The 20741-nt window shown below is 43.2% G+C and overlaps 1 protein-coding gene across 11 annotated transcripts; it reads right to left on the minus strand.

The window, feature by feature from the left end:
* Window positions 1–2045: 2045 nt before the first annotated feature.
* Window positions 2046–20366, minus strand: phka1a (phosphorylase kinase, alpha 1a (muscle)). 11 transcript variants are annotated; one of them, XM_030430905.1, is made up of 35 exons: window positions 20052–20366; window positions 17710–17868; window positions 17542–17589; window positions 17032–17200; window positions 16738–16820; window positions 16550–16630; window positions 14460–14558; window positions 14159–14305; window positions 14015–14068; window positions 13784–13906; window positions 13578–13673; window positions 13359–13466; window positions 13203–13281; window positions 12985–13119; window positions 12722–12831; window positions 12477–12621; window positions 12264–12342; window positions 11635–11702; window positions 9727–9891; window positions 9561–9655; window positions 9335–9480; window positions 9061–9214; window positions 8753–8911; window positions 8051–8180; window positions 7873–7974; window positions 7656–7771; window positions 7420–7455; window positions 7174–7209; window positions 6911–6946; window positions 6514–6543; window positions 4997–5041; window positions 4689–4850; window positions 4541–4594; window positions 4249–4449; window positions 2046–4160 (listed from the first exon to the last, which is right to left on the minus strand). In XM_030430905.1, the coding sequence occupies exons 1-35, from the start codon at window positions 20127–20129 to the stop codon at window positions 3987–3989; spliced, it is 3702 nt and encodes a 1233-aa protein (XP_030286765.1). In that variant the 5' UTR covers window positions 20130–20366; the 3' UTR covers window positions 2046–3986. The 11 variants fall into 11 exon arrangements, with proteins under 11 accessions (XP_030286765.1, XP_030286756.1, XP_030286759.1 ...); XM_030430896.1 differs by having other exon boundaries at window positions 11524–11702; XM_030430899.1 differs by lacking the exon at window positions 7420–7455 and having other exon boundaries at window positions 11524–11702.
* Between the last annotated feature and the right edge of the window lie 375 nt (window positions 20367–20741).

Here is a 20741-nt window from a genome sequence, read left to right on the forward strand (position 1 = left end):
CCTCTGCTTTAGCATCTGTTTTGCGAACTGTGCTTTTAGTTTTGTTCTGTCGTGGTTTAACCTCAGTTTGGGTTCATAATAGGTCTTTTATTTCAACAATATAATCACTAGAATTTCCCTTTATTTACGTGAAATGAACACGTCACAGCTTCCCCCTGAAAGACCCACATTTTACAGCATACATTTTGTCCAGCGTGTAGAAAATTAGCTGACCAAAAACAACAACAACTAAAAAACCTGTATATATATGTTCAATTCTTTCCAACTGTGTGGATGACTGAATGAATTCCTAGCTAAACATTTTACCAACCGATACAAAGCTAATATGAGTCTCAAGTGCCAAACACGTGTGAAGCTAGCATGACTTTTTCTAAATGTCCTGTCATATAAATCAAGAAACATTAACCTTAATCTTCCCTAAAAATATGCATTGCTTTAACAGGAAAATTATTAATATAATATATAATATTATATTAATGTTTCTGTCGTCTTAATGGAAATTATTGTTTGAACATCTGCAATGAAGTCTTAAAGCTGATTAAAAACAGAAATTACTGTAACAAAAGAGGCTGTTCACCATGTTTCACATGAATCTTGAGAAATCTCTCGGTAGATTTATGACACTGTTTATCTTCTGTTGACCGTTGAAAACATGTTGTACATTTGAGTCATTTGATCCACCAGCTGAAGACTGTTTAAAACAAAATGTTAGTTAAATTTTCTTTGACCAGGCGGGTTTCAAAGCAGTTTGGTGATGACATGTGTTGCACGGTCATGTATGTTCAGAGCCAGAAATCAATACTTTCAGGCCTGAACAGAAACCCGTCTGTGTTTATTCCCGTCTCTTGGCTTTCTCTGGGATGTATATAACCCAGGTCATGTATTTCTGTCTGTGTTAAATATCAGTAAACTTTGTACTCTAAACACCACGTTTTGTTAGCAGGGCAGGCTACACTGTGACTGTCTCTGGCACGTACTCAGAGAAACCTCCCATTTTATTATTCCTTGAGAGATAATACAGCTTAATCAACAGCTTTATTCAAAGCATTCATCTCATGCTGAGGTGGGAAATAGCAGCAAAACACAACAGTAGCCGTGGAAAGATCAAATATAATACTTCCACTGACTACTGATAGACTAAACTGTGTTAGAGATTAGATATTAAGATAGTTTTATGCAAAAATCTGGTGATACAGTGTTTCTGGAAAAACAAGATATTGTAAAAAAGACAACACATCTGTCACTGACTGTGATGTTAAGAAAACAATAACAAGAAACAGCTGATATTGGTGCTAGAAAACATACATTGTGGAGGATGTTGCACCACCTGCTGGACGCCTACAGATATTCCTCCAACAGCCTGGTAGGAGAAAGGGTTTGATATTTTGAGTCATTTAGACAAAGAAGACATCTGAAACAACTATTTTCAAGTGTTATCACAATTAAAACGGACACATAAATAGGTGATTTGAGAAGGTTTTTATTTATTTGAAATGTAAAACCTTTATTGCTGTCTTTGTAAACAGCAGGAAGACAAAACAGTCGTAATCTAAGGTCCACTTAATAGCTTTTTTGGGTTTAAAGGTCTGGAAAACCCTTTTGTCAAACAACTGAATAGACCCAGATTAGTTTAAAGGACACATGTCATACTTTTCTCTAGTTTTAGGTTACTACACATGCCTTAATACCCAAAAAATAAATGTTCTTAAATTGTCCAGCTGTCTGAAACTCTGTCTCTTTAAGGCCCCTCCCCTAGTCTCCTCTGATTGGTCAGCTCACACATGCCTGAGCCAACACCGCTAACAACGACAGAGCAGCTAAATCGACTCTTCTGTGACAAACTAGCCATAAATTATGAAAATGTATGACTCCGAGATGTAGTGTGATGTCACAAAGTCACAAAATTAAAGGCGGGACTACTGACGAGGTGTTCAGGAGCTGCGTTTTCTGTGCGGACTTTGACCTTTTTACACTTTCAAGATTTTTTACATGCAGAAGAACATAAAACACTGACAGAGGGGCAAAAAATGCGCTCAGAGACGAGGTGTTTTCTCTGTTTTAATACAGAATTAGTTTCAAAAACAGCAAAAACATCACAATTGTTCAGCTGGATTTCATTTTCAGACTTCAACATTACATAGAGAAGTGACTCTCTCTCATTCTGCCCTGATTGTTTGTCGTACACATGGAGTGTGGCGCTCACATCTTCAGATATCACAATATTGAATTACCTTTGTTTATTCCATGTAACATCTTTTTATTTCCCTTGAAAGTGTCATGCAGCAAACCGTTAAAGGTGAAACGTGTCTGTAAAAATATAGAACAGCAGATGTGAGTAAATGGTTTTAGGTTTTTTAATGCAATTACACTTAAACACAGTAAATTAAGGCAAGTCCTTTATTACGAGGACAAAAATCCAAAATTGCACTTATTAGACACCGCATCCAAAAATAACTACGTCAACGGCATGCTTTCATTACAAACAAATCAACTAGTCGAGCTCCCAATGTGCTAAAAAATCATTTCCACGACTGCATTTTCAAGTCTGCTCTGTTGCATAGTTAAAAACAAAACGGCACACCTGTAGTTTTATAAGTGCGACTGTTAAGGCCTCAAAGAAATCTCCCAAACTGACCCGTGTCCTCTTTCAAGACACGTCTACATTAGCTTTCTTTAATTATCATCTCAGAACTACAAAATAAATAGTAGATTAATATCTGGTATTATTTTATACATCGTACAGCATGTGGGATCGGAGGTAAAGACAGTTCTAGTAGGTGCGATGCGAAAGCACGTGAAAGGTTTTGTGTTAGTCAGCGGTGACTCACTTGTTCTGTGGAAGGTTGAAAAAGTTGAAACATCAGACCGGTGAGAGTCGAGGACGGACATTAATCTTTGTTGCGTTCAAAAACCAAAACAAGCTTAAAGTCGAATACCTGCCACAGAATCATACTGGGTGACACGTTCCTGCTCTACGATGAACACGAGCACTCGGTAAATACTCACTAGAGCACCAAGTTGTGTGTTAAGGCAAGAGAAAATAGTCCCTAACGTACTAACACTGACTACATTTACATGCATATTAATATTACGTATACGGACGTTGATAAGTGCCACGACTTTAAAGATATAGTTTGGGTTTTTGATGTTGGGTTGTATGAGGTACTGATCGGTAGTCAGGCACCAACAGCAATAAGACATATTCTAGCCACCTAAATAATAAAAATCCATTTACGTAAGTGTAGACACGCGTCAGACAGCCCTTTTCTTTGGGACTATTTTCCCTCAAACAGTACAACGTCTGTATTCCTACGCAGACTCACAGCTTTACAGTAATATTGTCTTTTTCAGAACCAGGGCAAGTAAGTGAATATTCCCCGTACGTAACACCGTAGATAAGAAGCTGAGGTGCTGCTGCTACAGTTTGACAGAAACACTGATCAATCGCAATGTGTTGACCTAAAACACAAAAAAAAGCTTAAATTGTTAAGATGTATTTGATACATTTATGGTGAGTTTGTTGCTGAAGTTTGATCAGATTTTCACATAAATAATAGATAATGTAACATGTGTCTTTGAACTCGGCCTGTCGTGATAGTCACGTTTTCGCTGGTTTGTTGTGTGTTTTTTAAATTCTTATTTAGAAAATGTTTATATTTGATCCTACAGAAGAGGATCAGCAGCTTTTTCTTCCACATTCTGAATCTTTTTTACTTAGAGTTCAAAGTCAGAACTCAACTTTTCTTGCACTGGCCCTAATCCTCTTCTGTGTTTTATGTTTTTTTTATTTGATCTTTATCAAATACTGTTTATCGCAGTTATTTCTGAGTCATTATATTTACGTATTTCGTGCACACACACAGTGATAACATGTATCGGATACTCCTCCTGTTCTGTTAACTGATTGTTATTCTAACGTGAGAAATGTTCCAGATTTTAGCTTCGACTTGTCTTCATCGTCTCCTGAGTGGCTCCACCAGCTCCCCTCACTGCACCGCACACGACCCACTGGGCAGGAAGTCCTGCACGTACGCCGCCACGGCCTTGGTGAGGTAGGTCATGCTCCCGAAGCGTCCGCTGGGGGCGCTGTCGTACAGCAGCCTGCACACGCCGGTGGACGGGTCCCTCTCCAGGATGTGCTCCTCGGCCCCCAGGTCCTTCTGCAGGAGGACGGAAACAAGGAAACCCTGCGTGAGCTGATCACAAACACTAACAGTGGCTCTGAGAGCGTCATGACGTCCTGCTGACCTGATCCTTGTAGAACATGTCGTTGGCCAGGTGGACGATCTTCTCCACGTGGATGATGGAGCCGATGCTCGGGATGTCCACGTCGGCCAACATGGTGAGCACCAGGATGCCCTCCACCAGCAGCTGCCGGTACTCCGGCTGCGGGACGCGGTTCAGGACCGTCTCCACGTGGACGGAGAACTTGATCTCTCCGGGTGTCATCTGGAGGAGGAGTTCAAGAGGACGACGAGACGATGAGGACGAAAACACAGCTACGGTTTTGTCTGTTATAATATACTGTCTGAATTGTTACCTCTTGGGTGGTGGAGGACGGGAGGACAAACCCTTCTATGGACAAACCGTGGCACTGGAAGACAAAGTGTTTGTATCCTGGTGTTAGAAACCAAGAAAAAACCCAATCCCAGGTTTCCAAAACACCTGATCCTGGCGTGCAGACTCACCTTCTGCAGGATCTTCCAGACTTTCTGGTAGAAGCCCACAGGGACTCGGTTCAGCGCTCCGTCCAGACGCCTCCTGCGCAGCCACTGGCCTTGTCTGGTGTCCTTGGCGGCCGGGATGCTCTCCGGAATATCCAGAGACTCAATGGACGGCAACCTGTACCTCTGAACGGCCAGAACCACAGGGAAAGCATGCTTTAAAGCTGTGTTTGTGGCGGAAGAACAGCGCCCTCTTCCTGTTTTGAAGCGTAAAGCAATCTAGCGCATAAAAACTGTCAGAATGTTCAGAAATATCTAAAAAAAAATGTTACCCCAGATTCAACGTTTTCTATGTCCAGAGACTGAGATCGCATGCTCTGAGAGGAAAGAAATAGAAACAGGGCAGAGGAAAAAAAGAGACAGAAAAACAAAAATACATCCACAAAATGAAAACAAAACAGCGAAGGCGACAAAAAACAAACCCAAAAGCTTCTTGCATCGCGACGTTAGGAGGAAAAAGCTGCGTGATTCAGAATCAGGATGAGAAAATTAAAGAAGTGAGGTTAGAAAACAAACAGATTAAATCACAGCTGAGCAGGTTCTTAATGTGGCTGCAGCGCACAAGTGGAACAAAGTTCAGCATCGTGAAACAGCGAATGGAAAAGCGTTAGAACATTTGCGAGAACATTTTTATGTAGACGAATACATTTTCAGTACGCCTACAGAGCTTGTAGAATAAAAGTGTCTCCTTTCCTCATTTTAAAATGTTTATAGTTCCAAAATAATAGTTTTTGTTCATCTCTCTCTGGCTGAACTTCATCAGTAACATGTTTAGAAAAGGACAAGAGCTTAAATATTTGGTCTGTTTAACTCACAACGCAGCATTAAATCAAAAGTTTTACGAGTTGGTTGACAGAAATTTCACTGGCATCGATTATGAATTAAATGATTTAAATATTCTGCCTCTGTCTCCATCTTTTAAGTGTTTGATGTCCGCATTTGGAAGGATCGTTGCAATAAATGTGTTTTTATTGTCTGATACTTGAATATCAGAATCCTTTACTCCCTCGTATCGACGTTGACCGGTTCTGGTTTTACTAATTTATCGCGCAGAAAAGTCAAATATTCTCTGGTTCCAGCTTCTAAATATAAAATAAACTGGATATATTTCAGTTTTAGACTGTTGGTTTGACGAAAAATAGCATTTGTGACTGTTTAATTGCATTACATTGATCAAGTTGTGAACAAATATGTCAACTTTTTGGTTTTAAAGAACAGAAAAAGCAGCAAACGATGCCGGGTTGATTTACAATTAATACATTTTGACTGAAATTTATGTTTTTTTTCTCGTAGAAGACATTTTAAACAAAAACGTGTAAAATAATGTAAAATATGTAAAATATCCTGTGTTCAATACATATTTGTATCACAAGTGTTTCATAACCATCTTCAGCATCGGTCAGGCTGTAGTTTAAATCATTTATCAAGCTGAAATGCAAAATATTCACTCGTTCCAGCTTCTAAAATGTCAAATAAACATCCAAATAAACTGGATATATTTAGATTTTGGGGCTGTTGGTTTGACAAAAACAGCACTTATGTGACTATTTTCTGGCTTCATATTGACCAAAAGATTATTAATCAAGAGAAAAACCTTCGCACTGATCCTGAAAACAATCCTGAGTTGTAGCTTTACGCACAACAAAGACTCATTAATGAACTGAGTGAAAGAATTAGGAGGTTAGTCGCTGATGAGAGCTGCTCCATGACTTTTAGTCGATGTTCGTGTTAATTGTTTTCGGATGAATTAACACCCAGAAGTTTAAATGTGGTTATTTTTGTTTGTCACCTTGCGACTGAAGGACAGTGACGGGTCGAGCTGAAACAGAGACAGAAATATCCACTTTGCATCACAGACTCAGAGATGGAGGACGCTGCGTCTGATTCTCCTCAGACGATGATTCAACGCCGAATAAATGAAATGATTTCCGACGCCTGCGAACACTCGAAGCCACCGCTGCACATCCAACGGTCATTTCAGGGATAATATCAAAAGCTAAATTAAACAAAGTCAAATCGCTGACATCATCATCTTCATCGAGTTCCCCTCTGCACAAATTAAACCGTAATTATAACCTCATTTTAACTCATCAACAGCTGATTAATCGCAATCAAAACCCAGAAATTTCACCCTAAAAGCGAAGCCAATAATAATATCCTCCTCTTAACATCATCATCATCATCACCTCTGCAGCTGGATCTGTCAGAGACAACCTGGGTTCCTGGATCGAAACAAAAAAAAACAAAAAACATTCAGGATCTTTTCTTTCTTTTCATCCGTCCTTCAGTAATAAACAGGAAGAGAAACAGTTCAGATCAGACAGAGCGGATCACCAGAATATGTACGTTTTCTTCCCAGGGTTTCTGTACTTTACAGTAAAAAAAAAAAAGAGAAAGAAGAAGCAGATTTAAAGCTGCGATAGTCAATAAGCCGTCGAGTGAGCATCACCTTAGACGGGTCCGTCAACGACAACCTGTGCTCCGCCTGCAACACAACAGACAAGCTGTGAATAAATCGCGGTCAACGCAAAGCTGCTCTGGTGATTTATGTAAAGCTGAGGATTGTTCACGTCGGCCTACAACGATCAACTCATTTGGAAAAATCTCCACAACTGTCCGCCAACGCCACTCTTCCTTCTTTTAATCTCCCCACAATTATGGAGGTGAATTAACACCTGATGTGATTCATCGTCACCTTACTGGGATCCGTCAGAGACAACCTGTGCTCCAGCTGCAAGGAGACAGAAGTCGGTTTTGCCATGAAAAGCACAATATTTTCAAAATAAGAGCCTCTCTTCCCCACCGGCACTTTGAATGACACACTGGAGAATTCATCAGTGCCAAAACTTTGATGTCTTATCTGACTTTTTCACCTCGGTCGCCTCTTTTAATCGGGACCTTGTGATAATAGCACGCGTGTTTGAATCCTACCATCTTCATGTCGCTCTTCAGCTTGCTGATGCCGGCTCTCTCGCTCTTGGTGGCGCCCACGTTGCCAAGGTGATGGATGGAGATGGCGGGACTGACGCCGGCGTCCAGCTCTCTGACTGTGGAGGGAGATGAGAAGAATCTGATTGGCTATGTGTTTGTGTGTGTGTGTGTGTGTGCGAGCGATTTGGGATCTGATTGGTCGTTACGATGGACTGACCGCTGCGCTGCACGCCGAACTCTTTGCCGCTGAGGATGTGGTGGAGGAGATTCTTCAGTTCTGACGGGCTCAGGCTCATCAGACTCTCCGTGGCCTCCTCTCCTGCACACACACACACACACATTACGTTACAACACAATACTAAACACACCACACTGTCACCTGCTTCCTGTCTTACCTGAGCAGTTGAGCGACTGAGCCAGCTCGGTGGCCATCACCTGGATGATGAGGCCGATACGCAGCCTGAACATCTCACTGAACAGGCTGGGCTGAGTCCTGATGCTCATCGCCAGGTACACCATGAGCTCCTGGAGGAGGGGGACGGATTAAACAAGGAGGCGAGGAGGAGAAATCTCTCAGGTGACTAGGGGTGGGCAAAAATATCGATACAGCAATATATCGCGATACTTTGCCGCCCAATACAATATCGATTTTTCAACTCCAAATATCGATATATCGCCGAAGAGCGACTCTGCTGTGCGGCGGGTGTATTTCTGTAGTAGAGAGAGTGGCTGAGGTCTTTGCAAAATGGATGGAAAGTAAACAACGCCCCCGCAATTTAAAGCTGACGTTTGGAAGCACTTTGGGTTCAAAGTTAAGAGAGATAGCAAGAACAACAATATGGACATAGAATATTACTGCCCGGAAATTTCATGGGAATTAATGAAATGGAGAGGGTGTTTTGAATGAAATAGTTTTGACTCAATTTGTCCTCTGATCAATATCATCTGATGTACATATACAGATACTTGTGTTTTCATCTTTATTTCTATCGTGATACGTATCGTATCGTGACCAAAGTATCGTGATACGTATCGTATTGTGAGGTTCTTGCCAATACCCACCCCTACAGGTGACTGCAGAGGGTCGCGTGACTCACCTGAGTGAGGATGGCCACGCTGATGTTGCTGTCGCTGGCCTCGTCGATGAGGGCGGCCAGCTGGTCGGGAGGGATCGGAGCCGTGATGGTTTTCTCTCTCGGCTCGGGAGGAAGACCGACGGTCAGGTGCTTCTGGTGCGCCAGCAAATCAGAGCAGGCCTACAGACGGATCGCAACCGATCAGAGAATGAGTGCGGGAGAACATGAAATGTATACCGAGAAGAAAAAGATAATCTGTTCTCTAAGTCTGATGTGAATTGTTTTCTCTCCGGTGTTTATGACTGAACACGTGTTCACATGTGTCGTACCGAGTCGAGCTCCTCCACCTTCTTCTTCAGCATGCCGGAGATCATCCTGATGAGGCTCCAGTGTTTGAGCTCACCCGCCTTCTCGTAAAGGTCGGTCAGCAAAGTCCTGACCGTCGAGCCTTTACCGTGCAGGTTCGTGTCCCACTCCATTCCCCTGAACGAAAAACAAGTCAAAGCCTGAGCGGATAAATTGTGTTTTCTTGGCCAGCGCTGCACATATTTAACATATGTTTGCCACTGTGGTGTTACAGTCGCAGTGCAGTGTGTCTCTCACTTGTCTTTGAAGAGGATGTAGAGTATATCGGCCTGGTCCTGGAGGTTCTGCGTGTCTTTCAGCAGCAGGGCCAACGCGTTGTAGTCGATGGCTCCGCTGGCGTCTCTCGGGATGCCGCTCTCTGATGTGACCGACACCTGTGGAACCTGGAGGAAACGGGAGGTGGAGGGTTAAAAGTTTGACGCTGGCAAGATGAGAAACTACGTGAAGACGTAAACAAACAGACCTGGGAGTCTTGCTGTGTAGACGGTTCTGGGAGGTTCAGGTTGAGGGAGGGCTGACGGGAGCGGAACAGCTTGTTCGACAGGTACATGTTGACATCTGGACAAAAACAAATTGGCGTCAACATCTGCAGGAGGCGGCGAACACATTCGAGTTACAGGTCCACTCACTTTGAATGCCCAGGTCCTGAGCCTTGTTCTTCAGGGACACCATCTCCTTGGTTTTTGTGGCCAGGGCCTTGAACCTCCCCAGACCTCCTTTGACCGGAAGCTTGGCCTTCTTGGGGGCGGAGTGAGCCAACAGGTGGTCCAGGTACTGAGCGAGGTCGTCGGCCTCTGGAGGGGACGGAGGTGGAGAGACAGAGAAATGATGAGTCACGTAGAGCAGAGGAGAAAAAGGTTAATCAAGTTTGAAGTAATGATAGATTCAACTCACCTTTATTTAGTGTTCAGAGAATCCTAACATTTGAATCAAACTATCTAGATTTACTAAACAAATCTATCTAAAAAGAAGCAGTTTCAATAGGTTTGTTCACCCAAAACACATTTTTACATTTTCACCGTCAGTGTTTTAGAGCGGATATTAAAACAAAACAAACATTACAAAATATTACCCGCATGGATTAAGAACACACAAAGAGTGCCTGTGTTTGAGATTTTAGGTGAACTGGCCCTTTAAACTCTGAAGATTACAACATGCTACTGCATCTATGATCAACACGCTGCTAAAATGCTGACATTCACCAACAGACCACCCATTTAAAAACACGCCTATATCAGATTAAGCCAGACGTGCACTGAACGCAACACAGACAGTTAAAACATGCAGAACTGTGAATGTTTTCTAAAGAGGAAGAGAAATGAGCGAGTGCTCTGGATGGGAAGTGATTCTCCGTTCTTGCTAGCAGTGGCCTGTGAGCTAGCTGTGTCTGTGATCATCTCAAAAGGATGAAATAAGAGAATATTTGTATCATCAGGATTAATGGCGTTCCTGGAAATGAAGCCTTGAAGCCTTGAAACTAGCGCTGTTTTCATCTTCCTAAGTTTCTTTCTCTCCACCATCGCCTCTTCTTATTTTGCTATTTTGTGCCTCCTCATCCTCCCGATCAAATCTGGAAATGAAATGTCAATGAGCCATCTTGAAGGATGCCTTAATTCCTAAAATGCATTTCGAGGAGAGGCGATTGACATCCTCATCCAACAGCGGTCATTAACAGCAGCAGGCTACGACAACGGACAGATGTTACAGCTGTGCTCCGACACCTCATGTCTTCTTCCTCAGGTGGGAGGAACTAAGACGCAAGAAGAGGAGGCACAGAAACAAATCAAGAAATAAGAAGAGGGCTTCAAAAAACAGTTTGACGCTATTTTGTTTTCTGTGGTTGTGATTTTTGTTGTTCATCAGGTGTAATATTCCAAAGATTCAGGTAATTCTGGCTCTTGGTTCCCATCCTGTACTCCGCACAAACCTTCAAACTGTCATTTGCTGTTTAATGCATGTTTTCATTAATTAAAACAATGCAACACAAGCAAAGCGCGGCCTCTGAACAGCTGTTAACTGTCAACAACCAGCCGTTACAGATTGGCACAGAGGAGACGGGGGACGGGAGGCGGATGAGTGATCGCGTGACAGCCGGAAAAAAAAGCAGGAAGTGATGATTAATGAGAATCCGACACAGGCTAATTAGTCACATTTCACGTTTCTTTAATTAAAATTAATAAAAATAATTATTAATATTTTTGAATTTCAGAATGGAGGCATGCGTGTCACAGATGGTTAATGGTGATACTGACAGCACATACAGACAGAGTACAACTACTGTGACTGTATGCACCTCTGTGTTCGTCTACTAGGAATGATCAAACAAATGATGGGAAAACAAACGAGCAGCGGTACTTTAATCTGTTTGTCCATCCCAGGTGTCACCATTCCTCCCCATCCATCCATCGGTCTGTCGTTTTCCTTACCATCATCACAACGTAACTCATGCACGTATCCATCGCCGTCACGCTCATCATCAGCATCATCAGCAGCATCATACGCTTCGTCGTGACGGCTCATGCTGCCAGAAGCCTTACCGTCCAGGAAGCTCAGGTGAGCGAAGCAGGAGGTGGTCATGAACTCCGACAGCTTCCCCGTCTGGATCCTGGAGAGGAGGAGGAGGAAATTAAACGCTGGTGTTTCTCACTTTTGTCCCTGTGGTTTTCTTACGGAAGAGATCATTCTCAGAATTCTGATTTTTTTCAGGAATTTAACTGTCTGTCATTTTTTCTTAGAAGTGATGAGTCTTGGAATTCTGACTTTTTTTCTCAGAATTCTGACATTTTCCCCTGGGATTCTAACCTTTTTCTTGGAATTTTGACTTCTGTTTTGGAATTCTGTCTTTTTCTCGGAATTCTGGCTGTCTTTGATTCAGATTTTGTTTCCCTAGGAATTCTGTCTTCTGTCTTGGAGTTCGGCTTTTTTCTCAGAATTTTTTTCTCATAATTCGGACTTGGAAATCTGACATCTTTTATCAGAATAACAACTTTTCCCTCAGAAGTTTAACTTTTTTCTCGGAATTCTGACGTCTGTCTTGGAATTCTGTTGCTCCAAGTTGATCAGGTACATTTTATGTCTATACAAACTCCTTATCCTGTCGTTTAAATACCTCCAAATTTCCAGCAGCAACACACAAGACATGACCTCAACAACATGAATACTTCACCTTGCTCCTCCAAAATATCCGTCCTGCAGCTTCTTCAGTGTAGCCAAGACTGCAGGGTCCAGGTTTGTGTGGTCTTCAGCTGAAACACACACACACAAAACGTGGAAAACTCACACAAGGTTTTCATACATCTTCAGCTTTCCGATATATCTTTAGGTGTTATGTTGGGATTACTTCCTGTGTGTTAGTGTGTGTGTGTGTGTGTGTACCTACTCAACATAGACTGTGAAATGGGAAAAGTGACGGTGGGTCGTCCGGTCATCCTCCACCTGGACGCAAGGTAGGCGATTTCTGTCCTTAACATCTCCACAATCATTTTGTTGTCCAACGCCAAGTAGAACTGCTGGTGGTCGATGAACTGCAGAGACAGAGGGATGATGGGAAAATCACATGTAACTATGTTTAAAAATCTGCCTTAGTTTTCTTTAAATCGTATCTCGGAGCGTTTCCTTATTTACCTGAGGTGTGAATGAGAACATGGTGTTTCTGATGATGTAGAACTTGGAGGTTCCCAGAACTCCTATCCTCCTGCAGGGCCGACCCGTCAGACCCAGCCTCGGGTTACGACCTGCAACAGAGCGTGAGATGAAGTCTTTAACTTCAGGAAGTCTTCAGATTCAAAATGACAATACGCTGTCCCTTCATCAGATAGATTAAGTGTTAAACCTTTTATTTCTGGCCTAAAGAATGAGATATAAGTAAATGTCCTCTGATGTCGTACCGAGTCTGGCGTAGATGTGGCTCAGGACCCTGGACGGCTGCACGTGGATGGGATGGATGTCGGCGACGGTCTCCACTTCGATCCCGTTCTGCAGCAGCAGCTCTTTGATCTCCTCAGTCTCCGCCAGAATCGACACTACAAGAGGAAAGAGAATGTGTAAGACTCATCTCGGACTGAATCAACATGTGACTACATCCTCAAATGTCTCGTGAACTCACCCTGTACCACCACATCGGGTTTGGGGATGGTGGAGAAGCGTCGGTTCAGAGGGTCAATCTCTCCGGGAGCGAGAAATCCCTTAAATATGAGATTAAAAAGTCAGAGCCCCAAAATCTGCAAATGTTTTAGTGCCAGCGAGTGAAATGTCAGCTCACCTCGGTCAGGAGGTTTCCCAGGATGTACAGAGACTGTCCCCACTTCAGAGGTAGTTTACCCATCGGGATCCTCTCCACAGAGTGAGGGTTCATGCACTCCTCCTCCACCTGTTTGTAGACACAAACAAACAACCAACCAAACGACAGAAATGTAAAAATGCTGCATAAATCATCGCAAAATAAAACAACAATTTCCACATCTCTCCTCGAAGTCGTCACCTTGTCTGGAGGGACGCTGTAGAGCTCCGGCACCAGTCGTATCCCGTCTTTCTGTTTGATCAGGATGCCCTCCAGAGCCTCCTGGTACTCCGTCACCTGGACCAATCAACAAAAGTTGTATCTTAGCATTCACCTCGAGGACAGGAGCAAGAGATAACAATGCTCGGAGGCACACACACACACACACACACATTGATGTTAATCACCTGTTCGGGGCTGTTGATAAATATGCCGTCCAGGATGAGGTAGGTCCAGAAGAGCGGCCACTCACACTCAATGTTTTCAAACAGCTTCAGCTCTGCAGACTCGTAGTACAGACGGTTTGGATCCTGGAGGAACAAAGAAGAAGAGGCATATTTTTATCCTCTTCTTATCTGAACAAAGTGAGATAAGTAGATTACTGGACAGAGGCTGCATCTTAATCACAGGCTGTTTACCTCTTTTGGTGTTTTGTGTCCGTCTCTGAGGAACCTGCAGCAGCCGTATCGACCCTGAACGAACACAGAGAGGAAGTCAGCACGGACAAACTCATCCTGACATTTTATAGATGATTTCCCTGTTTCACTGCACTTTCTCTGCACCTGCAGTTTAGAGATGATCTCCTCCTTGGTCACGTTGACGATGCTCATGTCCTCGACAGCGAAGGCGGGATATGAGATGATAGCCAGGACGCCTGCGTCCACCTCTTTAGACATGGACGCTCGGGGTAACATGGACGTCAGGATGGACTGATCGGGGAGGAGGAAGAAGACAAAGAGGAGGAAACACGGGGGATAAATTTGACATTAAACAATACAAAATAATTTCCCAGTCTGGGATCATTAAAGTAATTCTAGCTATCTACAGTGAAAGTTAAGATGACATATAAGTGTATTTGTGTACCTGGCAGTGCTGTATGTCATCAGCCAGGGCGTGGACCACAGATCCCGGTCCTCCTTTCGCTCCGAACAGGTTGAGTTCATCTAAAGCCTCCAGAGCTGCCTGGAGGACAAACAGCAGCCATGTGACCCTTTGTCATCCCAGCAGAAGACCAAATATTTTGACACAGATTGCGGAGATGACTATTGGTAGAGTAATCACTGACGGCTGTAGAAAAATGACACCATCATCAGCGTATAGACTGAACAGGCAGAGACATTTATTTCCTCTATCTCAGGTGACAACAGGTGGAACAACTGGAGTAACTGTGGACACTCAACACTGCAGAAGAGAAACAACCTGCTGATGGAGGAAAAGACGATAGAAACCGAGGTAAACCAAGAGTGAACGGTCGTGTGTCGTGTCAAAGTCTGCTCCCTCGCTGATACGTGTTTCCTCTTACCACTAGGGCTGGGTATCACCAGGTACCTCGCGATACGATACTATCACGATATTTTGCCCACAATAACGATAATATCACGATACAGCGATTCTGCGATAATCGATATATTGCAAGAAATTTCATCCACGATACATCACGATATCTGTGTCACTGAAGAAATTCAGAATTTATTGACTGCACTGAATCCATTTCACAGGAATCACAAAACATTGTCAATCAATTTCACATGAATGACAGCCAAGTAAACAAAGAGTGTATTGCACAGTGACTGTTCTTAACACACATACTGACTACAACTATCATTAAATATCTAAATGTGTGGGTTTCTGAGCTACTTAAACCATGTTTAAAATGTTATTTGGTTGTATACCTATGTTTGAATAAAGATAAAGCTTTCCTCCGAAGAGGGGTGGTGGTGGTGGGCCAAAAAATATAACGATATTTGGCACCAGTGTATCGATAACGTACCTCAAGACGAAATATCGCGATATATCGTAGTATCGAGATTTTGGCACACCCCTACTTACCACCAGGACTCAAGACAACAAATCAGTCTTTCTACGAGATCAGTGAGTAACAAAACTGTACTTTACTGTGATGCAGCTTTAAAACCAGGAAAAGACAACACTTGTGCATGAACACGATATCCAAAATCTAACACACTACGTCTGAAATCATGATTTATTCCTCAGCCTTAATTTGAATTACAAATATGTTCTGGAGGTTTAATTTGCTGTGGTCGGATTGACCCAGACGATGACGATAACAGGACGATTGAAGCGGAAAATGTATTAGCGTGTCATAAAGTCTGATGTTATATTGTACAATACAGTATCAAATTAAATGTAGTGTGGGATTAGAACTGTAGTAGTAGAATTAAATGCACGTTACAATCAATTCTCTCTGCTGTTTTGCTTCTATTAATATTAAAACGACATGTAATTAACAGAGGAGGGAACGTCCTGCAGGGGGGCCTGTTTCCAGAGTCTTAAATTAAACTGTGTGTGTGTGTGCGCACTGGGTACTGCGAGTACTGTGTTATTTCTGAGTGCGATGCCATTCCTGGAAGACCAAAGAGAACCTGATACCTTCTGTTCAACACCAGCCAAGGACAGCAGTGTGTCGGGCACGGAGGCCGAGGAGCCAGTCGTGTCACAACTATCAGTGTTTTCTTTTCTTTGAAGCGTTAAAATGGATTCATACGAGACTTTTTCATGTTAGTAAATGATATTAAATATCAAACAACATGACGAACATGCTCTCAGTTAGCTAAATAAAAGAGTCTGTCACTTTTAATTAACTGTAACGTTTCCTGACAGCAGCGTTCATTTTACCTACGCTGACCCCAAGAAGAGCTAGATCTACTTTGTGCACTTTCAGCACCAAAACAGAATCCTTCCACCCGATCCCCAGTTAGTCTGGAGTGTCCAGGTCGTCTGAAAGGTCGGCGTAAAGGCCGTCGCAGTGACTAGACACCTTCCACCCTGCCAGAGAGATTTTTTTTTACTGGACCACCTGTTCTGTCTCTGCTCTCGCTCAGCACTCAGGAGCTGATTTCTCCTCCGTCTACCTGCTCGCTCCAATACCAGGAAATACAAGAGAACAGTGTGTTTCTGTGTGTGTGTGTGTTGGTGTGTTGGTGTGTATGAACCTTGGCCATGCCTATCGAGCTGGCGTTAATCTCAGTGATGCCCTGGTTGGTTTTGTCTCCCCTTTCCCACATCCCGTAATCCTGAAATGGATCAGAACAGCAGAAGAAGACGACAGTTATTGAAACGCTTCAGGTTCAATCAGCAGCAGCTCAGTTTACATGTTTGCTGTCAGTGACTGAACACTTACAGCCACTTTGTAAGCTGCCTCGATGTAGAACATGAGATTCTGAACCACGTCCACTTCGTCTTGGGTGTAGACGATGTGGAGACCTGGTGCAAACACACAAACACAGGGACGGACCTTTCATAGTGCTAAAGTTTGACATCACAGAACAAACTCAAGCTCGATTCTCCTCCTCAAACTAGGAAACTGAAGCTCCAGGTGACATTAGACCAAATTAAAACTTATAAACACCTTTGAATATCTAAGTTTTTCTTTAAATTTTAAAGATTGGACATGTGAAAACGACTCTCTGTTTACCGGACGCCGTCATCTGAGCGAGGAAGAGCAGGAAGAGTGAGGTGGCGTCGACCTGTAGGTGACCCCACTGGTCGTCCCCGACAACCGGAGCACAGGTCCTGGTGTTGTACTTGGCGTGGAGCGAGTCCGAGGTGCTTCTGCTGTATTTAAACTTCTCCACCTTGTCCAGCTGGAGGGGGACAATAACACTAGTTATAGGATTTTTATTCCTTCCTTTTTTGTTCCTTCTTTTCCTTTTTTTCAGGAATTTACTTCGCTAAATTAGCCAAAAACTGACCTTTGTGTGCAGTTATTTAATCTACATATTTATACATCTATTCCCGTCAGTTCTGCAGAGCATTCTAGTTTCTTTCAGCTTGTTGTTTTTGATTAACAGCTGAATTTCTTGTGTTTTTTGGGGGGCTGCTGTTTTCTGCAAAAACCTCCTGGTAAACCCAAATGAAGCCATCTGCCCAAAAATAAATAGATGATAAAGAGAAAAGGGTGCGCTTGTGTTTGGAGACAACATACCTGCCTCAGTATACCCTGCAGGATGCCTCTCATTAGCTTCACCACACTCTAATGGAGAGACAGACAGAGAGGGAGACGGTTTAAAGGTTAAACATTTTCAAGGCGTCGCTCCAGAGAAACACGAGCTCCTTCACCAGCGGCAGACAGAGAAAGCGGCCTCGCACCGACCTGCTCCAGCTCGTAGGCCTTGGCCTTGTCTTCGTCCCTGTCGGCGTTCTTCCTGTAGGCCAGACTGAGGGCCCACACCGACACCACACTGTAAACATTGTCTCTGACCCAGGAGTGAGGCTGATCCGGGGTGACTGGCAGAAGACCCGTCACTGGATCCTGTCAGACACAGAGAGGGGTCAGAGGTCAGAGGTTAACACGGACTAATGAGAGGCTTTGGACAGCGTGATGTCGAGGTGAACGCGTTTGGCCTCAGCATTATAACAGCCGGGGAGTTTATACTGTTGGTCTGACAAAAGAAGCAACTGCTTTTGGACTCAAAAATCAATGCCGACATGTTTGTGTACCGGTTGAACAAGACAAACCTCTATTTATTGGATTATAGTCCTTTTTTAATAAGCATTTGTCACATTTCTATTAATATTTCTAATGAAAACGTCATTTCTTTCAGTAGTTTCGAGGTCAAACTGCTTCTTTAACCGAGACAACTCTTTCAACACTGATCGTGGTTTCACCACCAACTGAGAGAAGTGTCACTCACACACAAAGTGGTTTCTGGGTAGGTTGCACAAATACACCAGCGTGACAGCGTCAGTCTTCACTTCTTCATAGAAAAGAGTAGCACGTGTTGAGTTATTACACCAATGGATTGACTGTTAAAGGCTGCACGGTGCAGATCTCTCACTACGTCACGTAACAACCCCCTGAGTGACAGATTTACTATCGATACTTCCATCGCTGTTAATGAGCTGAACGATGGTGGACTGCTGGCTGCGTGGCTGCAGCCCGGCTGTACTCTCACTGTCACACTCATTAGTGCAGTGATCCATCTGAGCAGTGAGCTGTGCACAACTGCAGCTCGGCCCGGAGCCATCTGGGACGGATTCAACGGCGACTTCAACACTGAGCGTGTTCACTTTCATAATCCGTCTTCAGGCTCCTTATAGTTTACTACAAAATGTTTAGACCAGATGGTTCAAACCTCTGTAACAATCCTTCTGTTGTGTCTTTAACAACTTTACAACAATCAGAAATCCAAAACATCAGTTTTTCTGTGTTTGCTGCAGGGGATGGATTCCTGTATTGTTTCAGGAAACACTAAGTAGAGGAGGTGAGGGGACGTAACCGGCTGCCGGCCCTCTGCAGCGTCTCTGAGGTTGTAGATTAAGATCTCTGCGGCTTTGTGCCTCCATATCTACACTCCTCTCCGTCAGGACACAAACTTCGTACTCCAACTCCATCAAGAGTCACGTTACCCTCGGCTGCCGAGACACGGCGCTCAGCTTCCGTGATGAGCTTCACTTTAGACTCCAGTCGTGTCCTGATGCTCTTCAGTGTGGCCCGAGAACTCGTCAGATTACTTTTCCGCCACAGTAGATATTTTCTCTGTAACTTTCCACAACGAGGGCCTCAGTATCAACAGGTGTCCGGGGCTAGCTAGCATGGCCTTTGTTCGCTCCTGGCTCTTAAAAACGGCGTGCTCGTCGAGGGTTATCAGGCATATCGGTTGTAATTTTTTGAAAACCAAGTAAATGATCAGATATTGCTCAGTAGCAGCCGGAGCTGGTTAGCATGCAAACTTCAGTAAGTATATCTCTGCAATAAAATGGGCATCAAAACTGTTATTTCTTCACATTATGATGAGAATTTCAGTGATTTCTTGAATGTTGTCAGATAAGATTCTTACATATTGCACCTTTAATTATAATCACATGGCATAATACCCATTGTACCACTCTGCATTATGAGTACTTTTGCTTTTGGCCTATTTCATGCTCATACTTTTCTACTTCAACTGAGGTAATAGCTTTAAAACACAAGTTAAAATGTCCAAAAGTATGTGGACGTTTGGTTGGACTGTCCGGTGGAGTCTTTGTGGTCTTCCTCCTTTGTTGCATTAGTTAGAAATGACCTTTTATTACTGCACAGAGCCAGGTATATAAAGAAATGATGCTTCCTGATCTCAACCACATCCAACACCTGTGTGATGAGTCCCAGAAAAGGTGGAGGCTGCAGATTCATCTTAGTTTGAATGAGACAACAACAATCCTGTGTAACGTTCAGGTGCTTCAGAGGAACAGACATGACTTTAAAACATCACTGTGAGAAAAATCAAACAGTCAGTGGAGCAGTGAGTGTGTTATATGTGTGTGCTGTGTGCTGATGCCTTGCGCAATGTTAATTTCCTCCACCTCCTGCATGCAGACACGAGACTGTGGAGGCTAACAGTTACTTTACCTGCCTGCAGGTACGAAGCAGCGGCCGTTTCAGTGAAAATACTGCCTTTAATTCAACTTTAAAGTGCGTTAAACATAAGTAGAAGTACGTTATTAAACCCTCACCTGGTGTCTGAGGATAGTTTGCTGCACCATCCGGGCATAGTTGTCCAGTTTCACCCCGGAGTTGCTCCTGCTTCTCATGGTGACAGTCAACTGGTTCACTTTCAGTCAAACGGGCTCCGAGTGTTCAACGATTCAAACGAGCTGAATCCTCTACGGTAAAGTCATTTCTTCTGCGCCTGTCGGAGGTCTAACGAGCCGAAAAGAGTCGAGCAGAAGACAGCTGAAGCCTGGCTGTCATAAAAGCAGCTCTTCAGCGGCAGAAACTGTCCGGCAAGTGTTGAAACATGAAGCTGCGGGAAGCTAGGTACAGGAAGCAGGGGCGACGCCGGATGTTGTGAAACGGCGCTTTCAAAATAAAGGCATGTCAGACGCGACATCTCTACCTTCCTCTATTTTTTTTAGTGTCTTTAGTGTTTTTTTTTTGTTTTGGTTTTTGATAAAGAAAAAAAAAGGAATGTATAGGACAACATAAATCAAGAAAAGCCCAAATGTGTTATTCAGATTACTTAACTACTTGTTACTGGAATAGTTTAGAAGTTTTTATAGAAATTACTAATTATATTATCAGAAGTAGGTTACGCCTGTAAGAACAATTCTGAGGAACTATTTCACATGAGTATTTCCATTTTCTGCTAATATACACTTCCACTCCACTGTAGTTTTCAAGTCAAATATTGTACTTTTTACACC

This window comes from Sparus aurata, chromosome 10, assembly GCF_900880675.1.
Source record: "Sparus aurata chromosome 10, fSpaAur1.1, whole genome shotgun sequence".
Taxonomy (NCBI): domain Eukaryota; kingdom Metazoa; phylum Chordata; class Actinopteri; order Spariformes; family Sparidae; genus Sparus; species Sparus aurata.